Source organism: Stenella coeruleoalba (genome assembly GCF_951394435.1).
Source record: "Stenella coeruleoalba genome assembly, chromosome: 13".
Lineage (NCBI taxonomy): Eukaryota > Metazoa > Chordata > Mammalia > Artiodactyla > Delphinidae > Stenella > Stenella coeruleoalba.
In genome coordinates, this window is record NC_137159.1 from 37,569,913 (window position 1) to 37,586,037 (window position 16,125).

At 36.2% G+C, this 16,125-nt stretch overlaps 1 protein-coding gene across 9 annotated transcripts in view; it reads right to left on the reverse strand.

Annotated features, from left to right (window-relative positions):
• EHBP1 (EH domain binding protein 1) overlaps window positions 1–16,125 on the reverse strand; it is a 559,191-nt gene that overhangs the window by 162,349 nt on the left and 380,717 nt on the right. For all 9 annotated transcript variants that reach the window (XM_079941625.1, XM_079941630.1, XM_079941629.1 and 6 more), the window contains one exon: window positions 12,949–13,138. In XM_079941625.1, the coding sequence (XP_079797751.1) occupies window positions 12,949–13,138 (190 nt within the window). The remainder of the gene's footprint in view (window positions 1–12,948; window positions 13,139–16,125) is intronic.

The following is a 16,125-nucleotide window of genomic DNA, read 5'->3' on the forward strand; positions in this document are numbered from 1 at the left end:
GGCCTCTCCCGTTGCGGAGCACAGGCTCTGGACGCGCAGGCTCAGCGGCCATGGCTCACGGGCCCAGCCGCTCCGCGGCATGTGGGATCTTCCCGGGCCGGGGCATGAACCCGTGTCCCCTGCATCGGCAGGCGGACTCTCAACCACTGCGCCACCAGGCAAGCCCTTAACCATTTTTTAACTGTATAGTTCAGTCCTAAATAAATGTTTTTTGAATGAGTGAAATGAGCAATACAACCAGTTGCCCAAGCTAGAAACCACTGAATCATCCTTGATTCTTATTCTTCCCTTTTCTCCCTCAGGCCCTGTTCTTTAGCTTTGTCTTTTCTAACTATAGTTTTATTCAACCTTTCATTCCCTCTTCACTGCATTGCTCGATGGCTCAGACCCCCATGACTTCTAGCCTGGACTATTATAAAACTTTCGTATCTATATCCCTGTCTTCAGGTTCATCACTCTCTATCCTTTACTTACTGTCTTCAAAGGTTTCATTCTACTGAAATCTGATCATGTCTTTCCTTTACCAAATAAAAACCAAGGGTGTGCAGGGTTCAACCTGGAAATAACAGAATAAGCAGTGGTTCTGTTTTATAATCTTGGAGCCAGGATCTATGAAGGGAGGTCATTGATGCTAAAAGTCACAGCGAAGAGCAGAAGCTGATGACAGGGAAGGCAGTGGGGATAAGGCAATGGAGACGGAATCTTACGAGAAGCTGCTCTGGAAATGCCATTAATTCTGTTACAGGAGGGCTCTTTTTTCAGGGCCTACTCTGCTTCCATAGCCATTACTAGTATTATTACGATTATTACCTTAAGATAGAATTTACATACCGTAAAACTCACCCTCTTAGTGGGCAGTTCTGTAAGTTTGACAAATGTATACAGTTGTATAACCTCTACCACTCCATTATCCCTCCCTCAAATTCCTATGTATCCCCTCACCCCCTGATAATCACTGGTTTATGTCACTGGCATTTCTGTCCCCATGGTTTTGCCTTTTGTAAATGCCACATAAGTGAAATCATATAGAATGTAGCCTATTGAGTCTGGCTTCTTTAATTAAGCATAATGCATTTGAGATTCATCCATGCAGTTGGGTGTATAAACTACTGAAGCCTTTTAATAATGCCATTCTGTACCTGGTTTCAATAGATGGCTACTATTCCTACCGTCTACACAATGAAAATATTCACACACACACAAAAATATTCAGAACCAGATTCCACTTTTATGTCCAGGTACTCCATCACACCAGTAGTGCTCATGGTCTCTTAAACTAGGCACTTTCATAACTCAATGCTTTTGCCTATCTGTTCTTTTTGAAATGGCCTTCTCCTTCTTTCTTTGCTCATCTAGTGAACTCTAATTGTCCTTCAATAGCTCAGATCAGTTGTGATCTCTACTGCTTCTCTCACCTCCAATACACTGCCCTACAGTACACGTCACACTACACCACACACACACACACACATTTTCCCTGTTCCTAACCTCTAATGAGGCGTGCTTGGAAAAGAGGTAACGTGGTATAAAGTAACGCTCTCATTAATGGTCTTATAGAATTCTAGCCTATCTCTATTATAGCCCTAATTTTACTGTATCATACTTTTTGTTTATGTGACTGCCATATTGGGTAGGTTGAGAGATAGCTGAAGACAAAGACTTCGTCTTAGTCATGTTTTTCCTCCTAGTTCATAGTACAGTTCCTTGCATAGAGTAAGGGCTATATAAAAAATGAATGTATGAAGTAGCACATGAGGACAGGCATGTCCCCAGATGTCTTTTAAGATGTTTTATGCTTAGTAGACTCCCTCTAACCTCACCCTCCCCATCCAAAAAAAAAAAAAAAAACAAAAAAAACTTTGAAAGCTACTTCTATATAACACTTCTTTCTTAGAAAAAGAAATATAATTATCCTTTTTGTTTTCTGTTTCATCCATTTTTGAATTGGTTTATTTCTCACCTAAGCAAAAGCAATTAACCTATTATTAACAAATATTTATTGGAAATACACTGCCCCTTGTCCTGGCAAATTTTAAGATAAATAATATGATTTTAGTAGGATAAATAACTTATTTTTACTTCATGTTCATATTGTAGTAAGAGTAGCAATGAGTACTGCTGAACTGCTTGCTGTAGCATTCCAAATGACTGCTGTCTCTAACCCAGTATCAAAAGAGGTTAACTCTTGAGAAGTTTTCAGATTCTATTTTACAGCACTTTCCCATCTCATACCCTTTAAAAACATTATACAAATGTACTTACATGAGAGTATTTCTTATAATGAAAATACTCAGGTTATTAATGATGTCTTAATGATAAATATAATTTAATTATGGCACTCAAAGGAAATTTTATTTTGAACTATTTGGCAAACCTTATACTGTTCATTTAGCTTTTGCCTTCTTTTGAGGTGTTAGGAAGCTAAGAACTGGTGTAAGACTACTTTACTTTTGATGCTTCCCTCAGAGTAACTAAAAGCTTGACTTCAGAGTCATATAAAAATGACACTTCTATTGAAAACTATCTTTTAAAAATTTCCATGAATGTCTTTTTATGGCTAATGTTTATCAAAGTTATGGTTGCTGCTCATGGAAATTATAAAGTTCTCATGTGTCTGAATTAATATTTTCAAAATTAAGAAATGTACTAGTAACATCTTTGGTTATGTATACTCTAAAGCCTCATCATTCAAATATTATAAATACAGAATTGGTAATACATAGGACATGGTATGTCAAGTTGTATTAAATAAGTATGTATTTTAAAGTAATTTTTTCTTTCCAAAAAAATTTAGAGGTGTTCTATAGGAAGCACACTTTTTCTGGGAAAAAAAGCGAATAAGTAAAATAATATCTATATTAAAAAGATTTTACTTGTTTTAGTCAATTCTAAATTTGTGAGAATAATATGGGCTGAAATGAAGGTAACATCTGCTGTATAAGGTGAATTTTTGTTAAGTAAATTAAAAATATTAACATGTTTTAAACAAATATATATAAGGGGAACAATATATGATGGAAAAAACTTTTTTACCTTGTGTGAAAATCTTAAGTGCACATTGAAGTCGGGCCAAATGAAGATCTCTGTTTAATAATTCAAGTTACTGTGAGTACATGAAAGAATAAACTGTTTTCTATCAAAATTAAAAATAAACTCTGTTGCTTATACTAATCACTCAATTATCTGAGGTGCTTCTGTTTTGTGTATTTCAGAGGTTTAATATAAGAAGTTAAATGTGGATGGTCCTTGTTAAAAAAAAAAAAGCCCAGCTATGTTAAAACCTAACTTTTCCAAAGCAGTAAAGAAGTAAGCAGATAACACTAAAGACTTTCCACTTCAATAGCATCGACTGCTGCTGGTGGGGGTGGAGGTGGAGAAATAGCTTTAGGATTTTTATCCAAATTAATACATCTTAGAATTAGAAATTCTGATGTAGTACAGATAAACAATTATTTCTTGAGCTTCACGAGGCATTCTGGGCATGAGAATGGTCCCAAACTGTGGAATTTAGTACTAGAACAGAAATATATTTTACTGTAAAGTAGTACTACAAACTTACTTATTAAAGTATCAAATACTTTATAAGTTTATATTCTCAAAGAATTATTAATTTATTCACAATGTATTTTCAATTATTGGCTTTGCTTTTCAATAAGATCATTATTAGAGGGGTTTATCTAACTTTAAAGTCTTCTTTCTGCAGCACTATGTTGAGCGATATTAGAATTTTTTTTTTTTAAAGGATACAAAAGATTCCTGGGTTACACACTTAAGACCTAATGTAATGATCTAACTTCAAGCAGGTTTGCAAAGAATATGCTCACACACCCTTAATGAAAATGGCACTAATGAAGACCATATAGAGTGTATATATTAATCCTTAGATTACAACTGTTAATCCAAGTATTAAAGACTTTACATATCCCACAGTAGTTTGGACTCCTGTACATAAGCTGGTTAAAGAATATCTACTACCATTGAAAATATGTCCTAAACTCTTGCTTGAATGCCATGGAAACAGACAGTAAAAGAAATATTAAGCCATTTTATGATATCTAGTTGCTCCATTAACTCAATTGTACTGTGATTGTTTTTGAGGCTTCTCCAAGTTCAAGCATGTCAGGCTTGTTCTTCAAGCCTTGCAAATTAGGACTTGTATTAAAAAACAGTGCCAAGCAAGAAGTTTAAGTAAACATAAAACCATCATAGAAACAACTAAAGGAATTCAGTTTGATTATAAATATATTCCTCCTCAACACATCAAGTAGTAAAACCAAAAATTCTCGTTGGATTTATAGTTTATCTTGTTTTGATTTCTTCTTTGACCTATAGTTTATTTGAAAGTATATATATTAATTTTCAAATATATGGGTTTGTTCTAGCTATTGTTTTTTATTATCAACTTCTAAATTAATTGCACTTTGGGCAGAAAACATAATTCCAACCCTCTGAAGTTTGTTGAAAATTTACTTTAGAGCCTAAAATATAGTCACTCTCTGTAAAGAAATGAATTCTATGGTATAGTATTTTTTTTTTTTTTTTTGCGGTACGCGGGCCTCTCACTGTTGTGGCCTCTCCCGTTGTGGAGCACAGGCTTTGGACGCGCAGGCTCAGCGGCCATGGCTCACGGGCCCAGCCGTTCCGCGGCATGTGGGATCTTCCCGGACCGGGGCACGAACCCATGTCCCCTGCATCGGCAGGCGGACTCTCAACCACTGCGCCACCAGGGAAGCCCTGGTGTAGTATTTTATGAGGTCAAAATTGTTGAGTCTTTAAATCTTACTGATATTTTTTAGTTGGCCTATTCCATCAATTATATAGAGAGATGTGCTATAATTTCTCACTATGATATGGACTACTTGTTTCTTTCTGTGTTCTTTCAAAGTTAGTTCTGTCTGTTTTGAGAATGTGTAATTAAGTGGATGCAAGTTCAAAAGTTACTAAGGAATTTCCCACATTCCATTTTGGTTGATTTCATCTTCATGGTGTCATTTAACATGCTCCTCTACCACTCAGTATTTCTTGTAATCTGGTAGTTATTATAACCAGTGGCTTGACTAGATCTCAGTTTAATTCTTTGGCAAGTATACTTATGGTAGTCCTATATACTTGCTATTGCAATGTATCAGGAAGCACAAAATGCCTGACTGTCTTACTCTTAATTACATTAAGATTGATCACTACAGGGGCTTCCCTGGTGGCGCAGTTGTTGAGAGTCCGCCTGCCGATGCAGGGGACACGGGTTTGTGCCCCAGTCCGGGAGGATCCCACATGCCGCGGAGCGGCTGGGCCCATAAGCCATGACCGCTGGGCCTGCGTGTCCGGAGCCTGTGTTCCACAACAGGAGAGGCCGCAACAGTGAGAGGCCTGCATACCGCAAAAAAAAAAAAAAAAAAAAGATTGATCACTGCAGATCACTACAGTTAAGTATCAGCCTGACCCGTTCATCTATTATAAAACCTTTTCACTAATGATTTCATCAGCCATGCTGACTGTTGCTAGATCCATTATTTCATTAGGGATTATGAAATGGTGAGTTTTCCAATGATATCAGTCTATCTGTATTTCATAGCTAAAATTGTTCTATGGGGAAGAACTTTCCCTCACCAACTATTTAATTATCTTGAAATACATTTTATAGAGAAAAGTCAAGATGAGTACTTGATCTTTTCCTTTATTTATCAATTTACACAATAATGAGTTGGTGTCCTAGCAACTTCAAAAGTCAACTATTTTGGTATTAACATTACAAAATCATGAATTTTTATATATTTGATGTGTTTCAAACCTTTTACAGATATTTATTCTTCTTAATTATGTAAACATGCTCCACTGTCTCCAGCATTTAATGTTATAAAAGCATCTGATAGTAAAATCTTCCCTTTGTAGGTAACCTGCCTTTGAAATTTAAAAGTACTATTGGAATATGTCTAGGTTTGGATCTCATTCCATTCATCTTGCCTAGTACTTGTGAGTGCTTTTTTGCGGTACGCGGGTCTCTCACTGTTGCGGCCTCTCCCACTGTGGAGCACAGGCTCCGCCGCTCCGCGGCACGTGGGATCTTCCCGGACCAGGGCACGAACCCGTGTCCCCTGCATCGGCAGGCAGACTCTCAACCACTGCACCACCAGGGAAGCCCCTTGTGAGTGCTTTTAATCTAAGACTCAAATCTTTCTCTGGCTCATATAAATTCTTTTCTCTCTCTTTGGTAAATTATTTCCCTCTTTTTATTCTTATTTCTATAACCCTACTATAAATATAGTGAATCTCCTGACTCTATTCTTTATTTTTCCTCCCAGAATTTTAACCTCTTCATCTTTTCACCTTGAATTCTAAAGAGAATTTTCAAGTTTGTTTTCTAACTCATTAATTTGATGTTCTGCAATATACTATCAGTTGTTTATAAGTTTAAAATTAGAAAATTATGTTTTTTCATATCCAAGAGATCTTTCCTATTCTCAAATGATTACTTTTTACTATTTTGGGGGGAAAATTTTCAAATCTACAGAAAAGTTGCAAATATAGTACAATAAAAACCCATATATTATTAATCTAGATTCACCGTGATTAATATTTTGTCTCAGATCATTATTTTTGGTACTTGCCCTTGTTTAATTCATTAGTAGAATGTCCAAACAAGTCACACTAAAAATACTGATTAGAAGTTCTTTTTAAAAAAACTTTTGTTTCTGTGCTAAGTTTGTTTTACAGAAGGTCATTTGCTCTGATGCTAGGATCAGTTCCCTTTTCTTGACCAGTTTATTTTATTTTATTTTATTTATTTACAAAATTTAAGGAGGCACTCATTTTCAGGTTCACGCATAACATTGTAAGTGTCCACTTATGAATCAGGCATCTATTGCCAAAATTTAAGGAGACACTAACTCTGGGGTTTAAACAAGTGCCATGTTTACACTTGCATTACCCTGAGAGTTAGTGGCTCTTTAAATTATGCACCCTAGTTGCCTCTCTTGCCTCACCCGAGTCCTAGCCCTGCTGTGCACGCTGTTGAGGGTCTTTTCTTTTCTTTCTTTTTTTTTTTTGTTTGTTTCTTATTATTATGGAGTGAAATTTATCCAATACTGGGAACTGAGAAGGGTTCTGTCATAGTTTGTATGAATCTGTTCAAGGGCTCTAAATATATTCCTCTTCTTCATGCAGTAAAGGGTGAGCTAACCAGTGCTTCGTTCACATTTATCATCAGTAATGTACCCTAAAGTGATCCTGCCAATGTACATCAATAACACTCAATTCACCATTTATTGCTAACTCCTTAGCCTTTATAAAGCTTTTAGCAAACAAGCCAAACTGAGTCATTAACGTGCTCAAATTATTTACCTTATTCAGGTTCTTTTTCTATGTGGTGGCACTTTTTTTCCCAATCCTCAACTGGAAAACTGTAACAGGCACCTATTTAGTTACTCTGGAATATAGTGATATAAAAGACCAACCTTTCAAAATCACACTTAATTACTCTACAAAATTTGTTTCAAAAGGCAAGCACCCTAATCATGGTTTGTTTCTTTAAGCAAAATGTAACATTTTATCTCTTCCACTGAATACAGTCAGAAAAATCAAGAGGCAAATTCTGCAACTGAGCAGAAAGAAGTCTAGAAACAGTATGGTAGAATGCAAAAACAAAAACCACAAACAAAAAACCCAAGTTATCAAAAGTTGAATAGTATTCCCTTCAAAATCAGTTTACTACGTTAACACAATGTTGTCTGAAAAGGTATGGTCGTTTTCAGAGCATAGAATTACTGGTGAGGTTATTGAGAAACTTTTTTTTTGGCACCTACAATGTCAATTCTAAAATATATTTGGACATGTGCACTGTAGGGCCTTGACTAGGGCAAGGCAAGAGAGGTTCCTGGGGCACAAAATTTAAGGAGACACTTCCTTCACAGGGGGTGCAAATGAGACTCTGCATCTGCACCACCCTAAAAGTGAATGCCTCCTTAAATCTTATGCTCTAGGCACTGCCTTGCCTCAACTCTAATCTCAGCCCTGGTGCACAAATGGGGCAAATCTGACAAATGCACAGTAGCAGTAACTGACTTAAAAGCCCTTTGCAGTCTGAAAGAACCAGCTGTGTCTTCTACCTACAGTTCTGCAAAAAGTTCCTTGTGTTTTCATAATAAGTTATCCTTTTTGCTTAAGAAAAAAAAATCAACAAAATGGCTTGTTTCTATTAGTCATGACCAAAAGAATACTAACCAATAGAACAGGTGATACATACAGCTGTGCCCTATTTATTCTGTATTATTGAGGAACAGGGTATTCTGGTAAGTAAGGTATTCCAGTAAATAAAAACTTTACGGGTAAGTTAAGCTTACCCTTATCTCACCCTCTGCAAGCTATCACTGAATGCAGTGTAGCATTTTATTTTATAAACTATTTTAAATTTTGATCTGCATCTTTTAATGATTTTCTTTGGAAGATGTGAGGCATTTTCAACTTACATGTGAGGAAATTAAGTTTGGCTGTGTGCTTATTGTATTTCAGCATGAATGGCCCATAGGCACCATTGTGCACAGTTTTGCACAGACAGAAATGGAGGTAAAGAACGTTCTAGAAGGAGGCCTTTATGTATAAAAACTGAAAAGGGTGTTTGCTTTGTGGTTTGAAATTGCTGGTAGAATCAATCAAGGGGACTACTGTGTGTAACTCTGACTTTGGTTTACCCTGGGCTTCTCACAGTTTCTGCAATCTGTACTCAAAAACATCCAAGTATAAAACTTGGGTCTCTACCAGCGCTTTCTAGAAAGAGGTAACAATATGAGTGAGGGCTTGAGTCACTTAGCTGGGTCTTGAGATATGAATGAGGTTTCCACTTTTAGAGATGGAGTAAGTGGACAGAAGTATCATGGTCAATCACTAGAGCTGTACTAATCAGGATCTTTGAGCGAGCCCTTCTCCACGTGACCAGGCTCATTTCATCATTGAATGTGCTGGGAGACTCCTCTCCGTGTTATCATAAGCGTAAGTGTAATTCTTGTGAAATCTTTATTGTCATTGATAGTTGGCTGTTAATACTGTGATTTTTATGGAATTAGGTATACAGTGCTTAATATATACCTTTGCAGATGTGTTTGGCAACAATTTCACTTATGTTCCTAAGCTCTTATAACCTGACTTGCACTTTATACTAAATTGCATGAATCATATCTAGGAGTTCAGAGTTATATACTTATTAACTTATATTCACAGTCAGTAAATGGTGATCAGCCACCATTGAGGCTAATTTATCATTTTATTTTATTGCATGCTTGTGCTCTGAATGTCAGGTTACTTCCCTAAATATTGGTCTTTTGTCCTAAGTTGTCTTAAAAAGTTTTATGGTCTTCTCATTTTACAAATGCAGAAATCAATGGTCTAAAGTGAGGAGCTTATGTCGATCTATACCAGTGGGGGGTCTTTAATTGCCTTTAGGGGGGTAGTTTGAATTTAATTTACAATACTGTAAATATTGTAAATAAAATGATCTCTTTGTTTAAATCCTGGTCTTGGTTCTTCTTCATAAATTTTCTTAAAAATAAGTAGTTTCAGGTGACAGGTGGGGGAAATTAATCATCTGGCTAAGCACTTGTTCTATGACACTGAATAGCCTCTGCAGTTAATTGCCATTGAGTGCAGTTTGGCATTTTGTTATCTAAAACAACTGTGGAGTAAATATTCTTTTATTATTCAACTAAAATTTGAGTCTGTTTTTTTTCAAAAGCTTTATTTGAACTATTGCCTCCTTTTCAGTTTACAAATAAGGAGAATAACTGACCAAGAAGCATACCTTTTCAAGCATCAGAACTCCAATTTTAATGGAAATATTTTTATGACACTTTCCTGCTTTCCTAAACAGAATATTGTACACAAAGCATAATAAGAGTCTCATGTTGACTCAAGGTTGCCAAAATGGTCAATTATTTTACTAAGCTTTAATACTGCAAAGTCTTCAGGACTACTTGGATATATATACAGGTCTATTCCTACGATGAATAAGCCCCATACCACTGTGCTTTCTCAGCTGTCATTTATCATCTTTTATCATTGTCAGTATACCATTGATTCTAACCTTCTTCCTTATCTCATACATAATTGTGTAGTTAGTAGCTTCCAATTTCTTTTTTTTCTTTTTTGGTTTGGCAATGGTCCATTTTTTTTTTCCAAATGAAATCTTACATAAATATAAAAAATAAAAAGGTTTGTGCCATGGAAGTGGAACAGTGGGCCTAGTGACCTGCTGCTAAGCCTCTATACTTGGTTTCCAGTGCACAACACTGAGGTGTCTGATGGAACCCCAGGCCACCCCCAAACTAATACCACTGGTCAAATCTAAGAGTGACTTCCTCTCTTCTGAAGGATGAACTTTTTGGGGGAAATGTCATCTGGTATCTTGCACAAAAGGCAATAACAAAAAAGATCCATGATCTCATTACTCAGTAACCTCTGAGTATAACAAACAAAAAGAAAAGAAAAACATTTATAAAGTTAAAAAATTTAAACAACATAGAAAGGTAAAAAAGGAAAAGAAATGGCTTCTTCAATCTTGTGCATACCCACCATTACACCAAGACCTTTCTCCTCAAATGTAACCACTATTAAGTTACTTGTGATTCCTTCCATAAGGTATATGAGTGTGTATGTGTGTCTATATATATGTGTGAATAAAGCCTTTTAAATAAAACTTTATGTATACAGAAGCTATCATACTATACTCTGTTATGCACTTTGGTTTTTCATTTAATAAGATATCAGCAATCTTTTTTTTTTTTTTTTTTTTTTTTTTTTTGCGGTACGCCAGCCTCTCACTGTTGTGGCCTCTCCCGTTGCAGAGCACAGGCTCCAGATGCGCAGGCCCAGTGGCCATGGCTCACGGACCCAGCCGCTCCGCGGCGTGTGCGATCTTCCCGGACCGGGGCACGAACCCACATTGCCTGCATCGGCAGACGGACTCTCAACCACTGCGCCACCAGGGAACCCCAGTAATCTTTTTTAAAGTAATCTTTGACAGTTGTGTTTCACATAGTTGAGTTATCCAAACTAACTTCCAGATCAGCAGATTACTGTGCATATGACTGATTGTGTTTCTATTGTCTGTGTCTGAACATGATGAGGCATTTTCTAAGAGAAGCATGGTGGTAAAATGCTCAGCTTTCTCCACAAACATCATTTATTCCACAATGTGTCTACAATGGAACACTATCCTCAAAATAATATAAAAAATAGCTATGTTATACTTTTCTACAACAGAACTTAATCACCGTGTGTAACCATGTTTCTATGGAAAACAGAATTTAGAGTTCCAACTTGGAACTGGAAATACCTCTCTAGACATAGAACAGCACAATGGGAAACATGGGTTTTAGACTCAAAAGACCTCAATTTTAATCCTGGCACTGTCAATACTAGTTTTATCACTTTGAGCAAGTTACTTAACTAAAGTTCAGTTTCTCATATGTAAAAAGGAGATAATGGTATGTATTTCTCAGGCTGTTCTGATCAAATGAAGTAATAGAACATTGCCTGGCACATAATAAGGTACTGTTAAGTCCCTTTCCATTCCCCTATAAAGGGATTAGGATTTCATGATTAGCTTCAAAATCCAATGGACTACAGAAGGGGGATGGGGCAGGGAGTAGGCAATCGAGCAGAGATTCAGGGAAACAAGGGACAGGTGTAGGCATTCTTGATGGTTAGAATGGATAAAGCTCCTACATAGCTTCTTGATTTTGACTAATGCCTCAGTTACTGTCTTTATTTTTGCTCTCATGGGTATAGGAATTGACCCTCTCCTTTGCTTTATATTTCTACTATCTGCTGCTTTCATTTATAGACCCCACCTCCACTTTCCCTAGACAACAGCAAGACAGAATTTAGTCCTAATTGCTCCTCCTAAAGTTTCACACAGTTAAAAAACAGCTGGTATAAAAACACACCTGTAGACTGACTTCTAGAATGGCAGAGTGAGGACCTCAGTGAACTCACTCACTCTCCCTCTGAAACAACGAAAATAAAAGCAAATAAATAAACTATTTCAGAACTCTGGCATTTAATGGAAGCCACCGAATGAACTATAAAATCCAAGAGGAACTACTGAAACTTGATGCCCTTGAGAAAAGCAGCAGCCCAGGCACCTGAAGTGGAATATGGTCCAGATAGCACATAATTAATGGAAATGCCAGTTCCAATCTTGTCTACTGGCTGGGGAACCCGTGATCTTTATCCCTCTGAGGTCAAGTTCATCTCACTTCCCCCCTAACTACCTGTGAGAATTAAATAATGTTATATGGTGACAACACCAACAACAAAACACTCATGAGTATGGTCATGAGTTATTTACCTAAAAAAACTTGCTAAATCCAACATCTCTAGCTTACACATGAAAGATATACTATTTGCAGTCAAACCATTTAAAAGCTTTAGACTTTGTTTCAACACTGTGCTTCACCTTTCCATGAAGTTATTATCCATTAATATTTCTAAAAAAGAATGACAATAAGGCCAAAACTGTAATCTGACATAAACCAAAATGACAATACTGATATTCTTTGGCGAAGTATTTCTCTGCACTGAGCCTCAATCTTTCTAGTACGTTTATCAAAAGATGATTTCTACGTCTTCCTCTGTATTAGAGTAAGCTGTTTGTCATGCCTAGATGTATTTAAGTATCCTTTCTTCAAAGCACCAATGCTACAATCCTAATGCCTTTCTTCCTCTGATTTCAAGACAGCATTTTAAAAACAAATCTTAACCCAAACTATCCAATCCATACTGTACCATAAATTTATAGACTCTCAAACATATATACAATGTTGCAGTATAATGGATTTACTTATATTTTACTTTTATATCATCAAAAATAGCTAATAATGACTTTTCTTAATTTGAATTAAATTGCATGGGGAAAACAAGCAAACACTAATACATGTTTTACTAAGATTAAACTCCTACCTTAGGAGAAGTGGAGAGATCTCTTCCTGCAGACATAACTGTGTTTTCATTTACTCCTCCTGTCTTTGGTGAGATGGCTGGTGGGGCCGGGACTTTTCTTTTTACTCTCCTTTCAGTTTCCAGTTCTTGAACTGGACTTACCAAATTATTTGGAGGAGGAGTTGGTTTAGGTTCATAAAAAGGATTTGATCTAAATGAAAGAAGAATTATTGTTAAACGTCTTTATAAAAGTAGTTTACTCCCAATTAAAATACCATAATATTTTCATTTATAAAACTAGAACATACTGAAAATGATAAGGAAAAACCCAAACCAACGATAACTTACAATCTGGAAATAGGCACTCTCAATCTTTTGTTAATCATTAACAATAAAACTTTCCCTTTTAAAAAGTATTTTTAAATCTTTAAAATACAAAGTCATACTCAGCTCTGCTATATACAGACCCTTGGGAAAATGTTTGTAATAAGAGTAAATCCTACATATTCTCCACACCCACAGAAGAGGAAATAAGATGAGAAAACATTGATTTTTTTTTTTATGCTCCCTCACCAAACTTTTTTTTTTCTTGAATTTCTTCTCTTCCTCTGTGTTAAATTCCCTTCCCATTAGGGACCATCTTTTAGAAGTTCATTCAGTGAGGTTCCTTTTTTTTTTTTGGCGGTATGCGGGCCTCTCACTATTGTGGCCTCTCCCGTTGAGGAGCACAGGCTCCGGACGCGCAGGCTCAGCGGCCATGGCTCACAGGCCTAGCCGCTCCGCGGCATGTGGGATCTTCCTGCACCAGGGCACGAACCCACGTCCCCTGAATCGGCAGGCAGACTCTCAACCACTCAACCACTGCGCCACCAGGGAAGCCCCAGTGAGGTTGCTTTAATAGCAAATTCTTCCAGGCATTGAAAATGTCTTCATTTCAACCTCAAACTTAAATGATAGTTTAGCTGGTAGTTTATTCTAGTTGTTAGTTAACTCATCTCAGCACTTTGAAATATTAGCCCCCTGTTGGTTTAATATTGCTCTTTTGTAAGTCATCTTTTGTCTCTGGTTGCTGCCTAAGATTAAGATCTCTTTATTTCTGGTTTTGAGCAATCTTACTAGAACATGTCTAAGTGTGTATTTCTTTTAAGTTTATCCTGTTCCAGAGTCCTTGAATCTCCTGTGTCTGGAGATTCATGTGTTTCACTAGTTCTGAAAAATTATCAGCCATTATATCTTTGATAGCCTCTTCTTTATTTTCTCTATTCTCTTCTCTAGAAAATCATATTAAATATATGTTGAATTACCTCTCTCCTTCATATTTTTACAAGTTTTTATTTCTCCTGTACTACATTCTGGATAATTCCTTCACATCTATAATCCAGTTAACTTCTTCACTTTTCATCTATGTCTAATTTAATGTTCAATTCTCCATGAATTTTTAATTTCATAAGCATATTTCTTCATATGGCTGTGTGTATAATACCTTAGGTACAAAAGATCTGAGTCATTAATCATTTACACATATTTACTTTATAGTCTCTATCTGATAAATCTATCATTTGAATTCCTTGGATTTATAATCCTTGTGTTTCTTTTGTCTCCTGACTCTTTCTCTTAGTAAACTATTTCCTTGTGTATTTTGTAATTCTAGATTGTGAGTTCAGGACTTGATCTGAGGAAATCTTGTGTAGTTGCTGGGAGTCCCTCTGTTCAGAGTATTTCATGCTTGCATTTGCCAAGCAGTTTAGGAGCCACTTTGTTTCTCACTTTCTTGGCTTGGGGGTTCCCAGATCATCCTGCCAGCATAGCGTCAAATCCACATGAAGGCAGGCCTATGCTTATAACTTCTTAGGGAAGTCTTCTTTTTTCTCTACCTGAGTCTAGCCCAGGCAGAAAATCTTCCTTGTTAACTCCCTTTATGAGTAGATATTTTTCTCGTTACTTATCCGTAAACACAAGTATCTGGTGTTTATCATGATTATTCTTCCTGTTACACAGTAATAAACTTTTATTCTGGTTATTATTTGTTTGTTGCATTTTTTTTCCCAACACCAGTCTGTTCCCTAGAATTCAATATCTTTATGCATAGTAACAAGAGAATTTCTGAGTCTGCAAAGCTAAGAACCAGATCACCCAAACATAATAATTATACCAAGGGAACTCCACTTAGTTATATAAAGTCTGTACTGGTGATAGCCTTCTGTGTTCAGTTATGCACGTTCTTTTAACTGTAACAGTACCAGATTCATTTAGAACCAATAACGAAGTATCTATATCTCTGCCTAAAGTCAGTCAGCTCTCACAAGACTCAGGGGACCAAGTGTATCTAGACCAGAGAGGGGAAATATACTATACTTGTGATGTCACTCTTACTCTGTACTCATTTCAACAGTTAGTGTCTTGTGACTTCTTCCCATTGAGCTGGGGATATAGCCTCAGAATCTCTGTCACCTCTGCTCAGGCCTTGCAGAGTTATTTTTCAAACTCTAAGAGTAGTTCAAAGGCAAGTAAAAATAAAGAAACGGGCTAAAAAAATTTTTTTTAACTCTAAAACTTAGAAAAGAAAAAAATCTCCCCTCTCCCCCTCAAAACTTACTATTTGCTTAACTGATGTTAAATGTTTCAGGACTGAACAAACCCACTACAATCTAAATGAATTAATTGAATCATGTGAACTATCTGGGTGATATTTTAAAAAATTATTCCTGGTTACACCTCTCTATAACAAATTTCCACAGTAGTTTGTAAGACGGTAGCTGCTACAATATTCATTATTAATTTGTCATATAAGTATGGTTAGTTTTTTAAAAAAACTTAGCAGTGTTAGAGGATAGATATTTCTATTACAGAAGGATCTGTGCTTAACAGAGAAAAAAATGACAGAATTCCTTATACAGGCAATTTTTTCAGTATGCTTTATATAATTGAATTTACAATACTAAGTTGCATGAAACTTTTATAAAACTTATCTAGCATGTGTAACAAAGATATCTAGATACCGTCCTTTTTCTTCATGTCTCTCTGCCTCCCTCTAACCACCTGAATATTGGTATTCTTTATATATTGAAGGTAAATGCAAGTAGAAAAGTTCAGATAAACTAATTTCCAAAGTTGGTTCCTGAGGCTCATAATAAATACTAGAAACATAACAAAATGGACATTTTCTTGAAACAATTAGAGCTGTGTTTCTCAATCCAT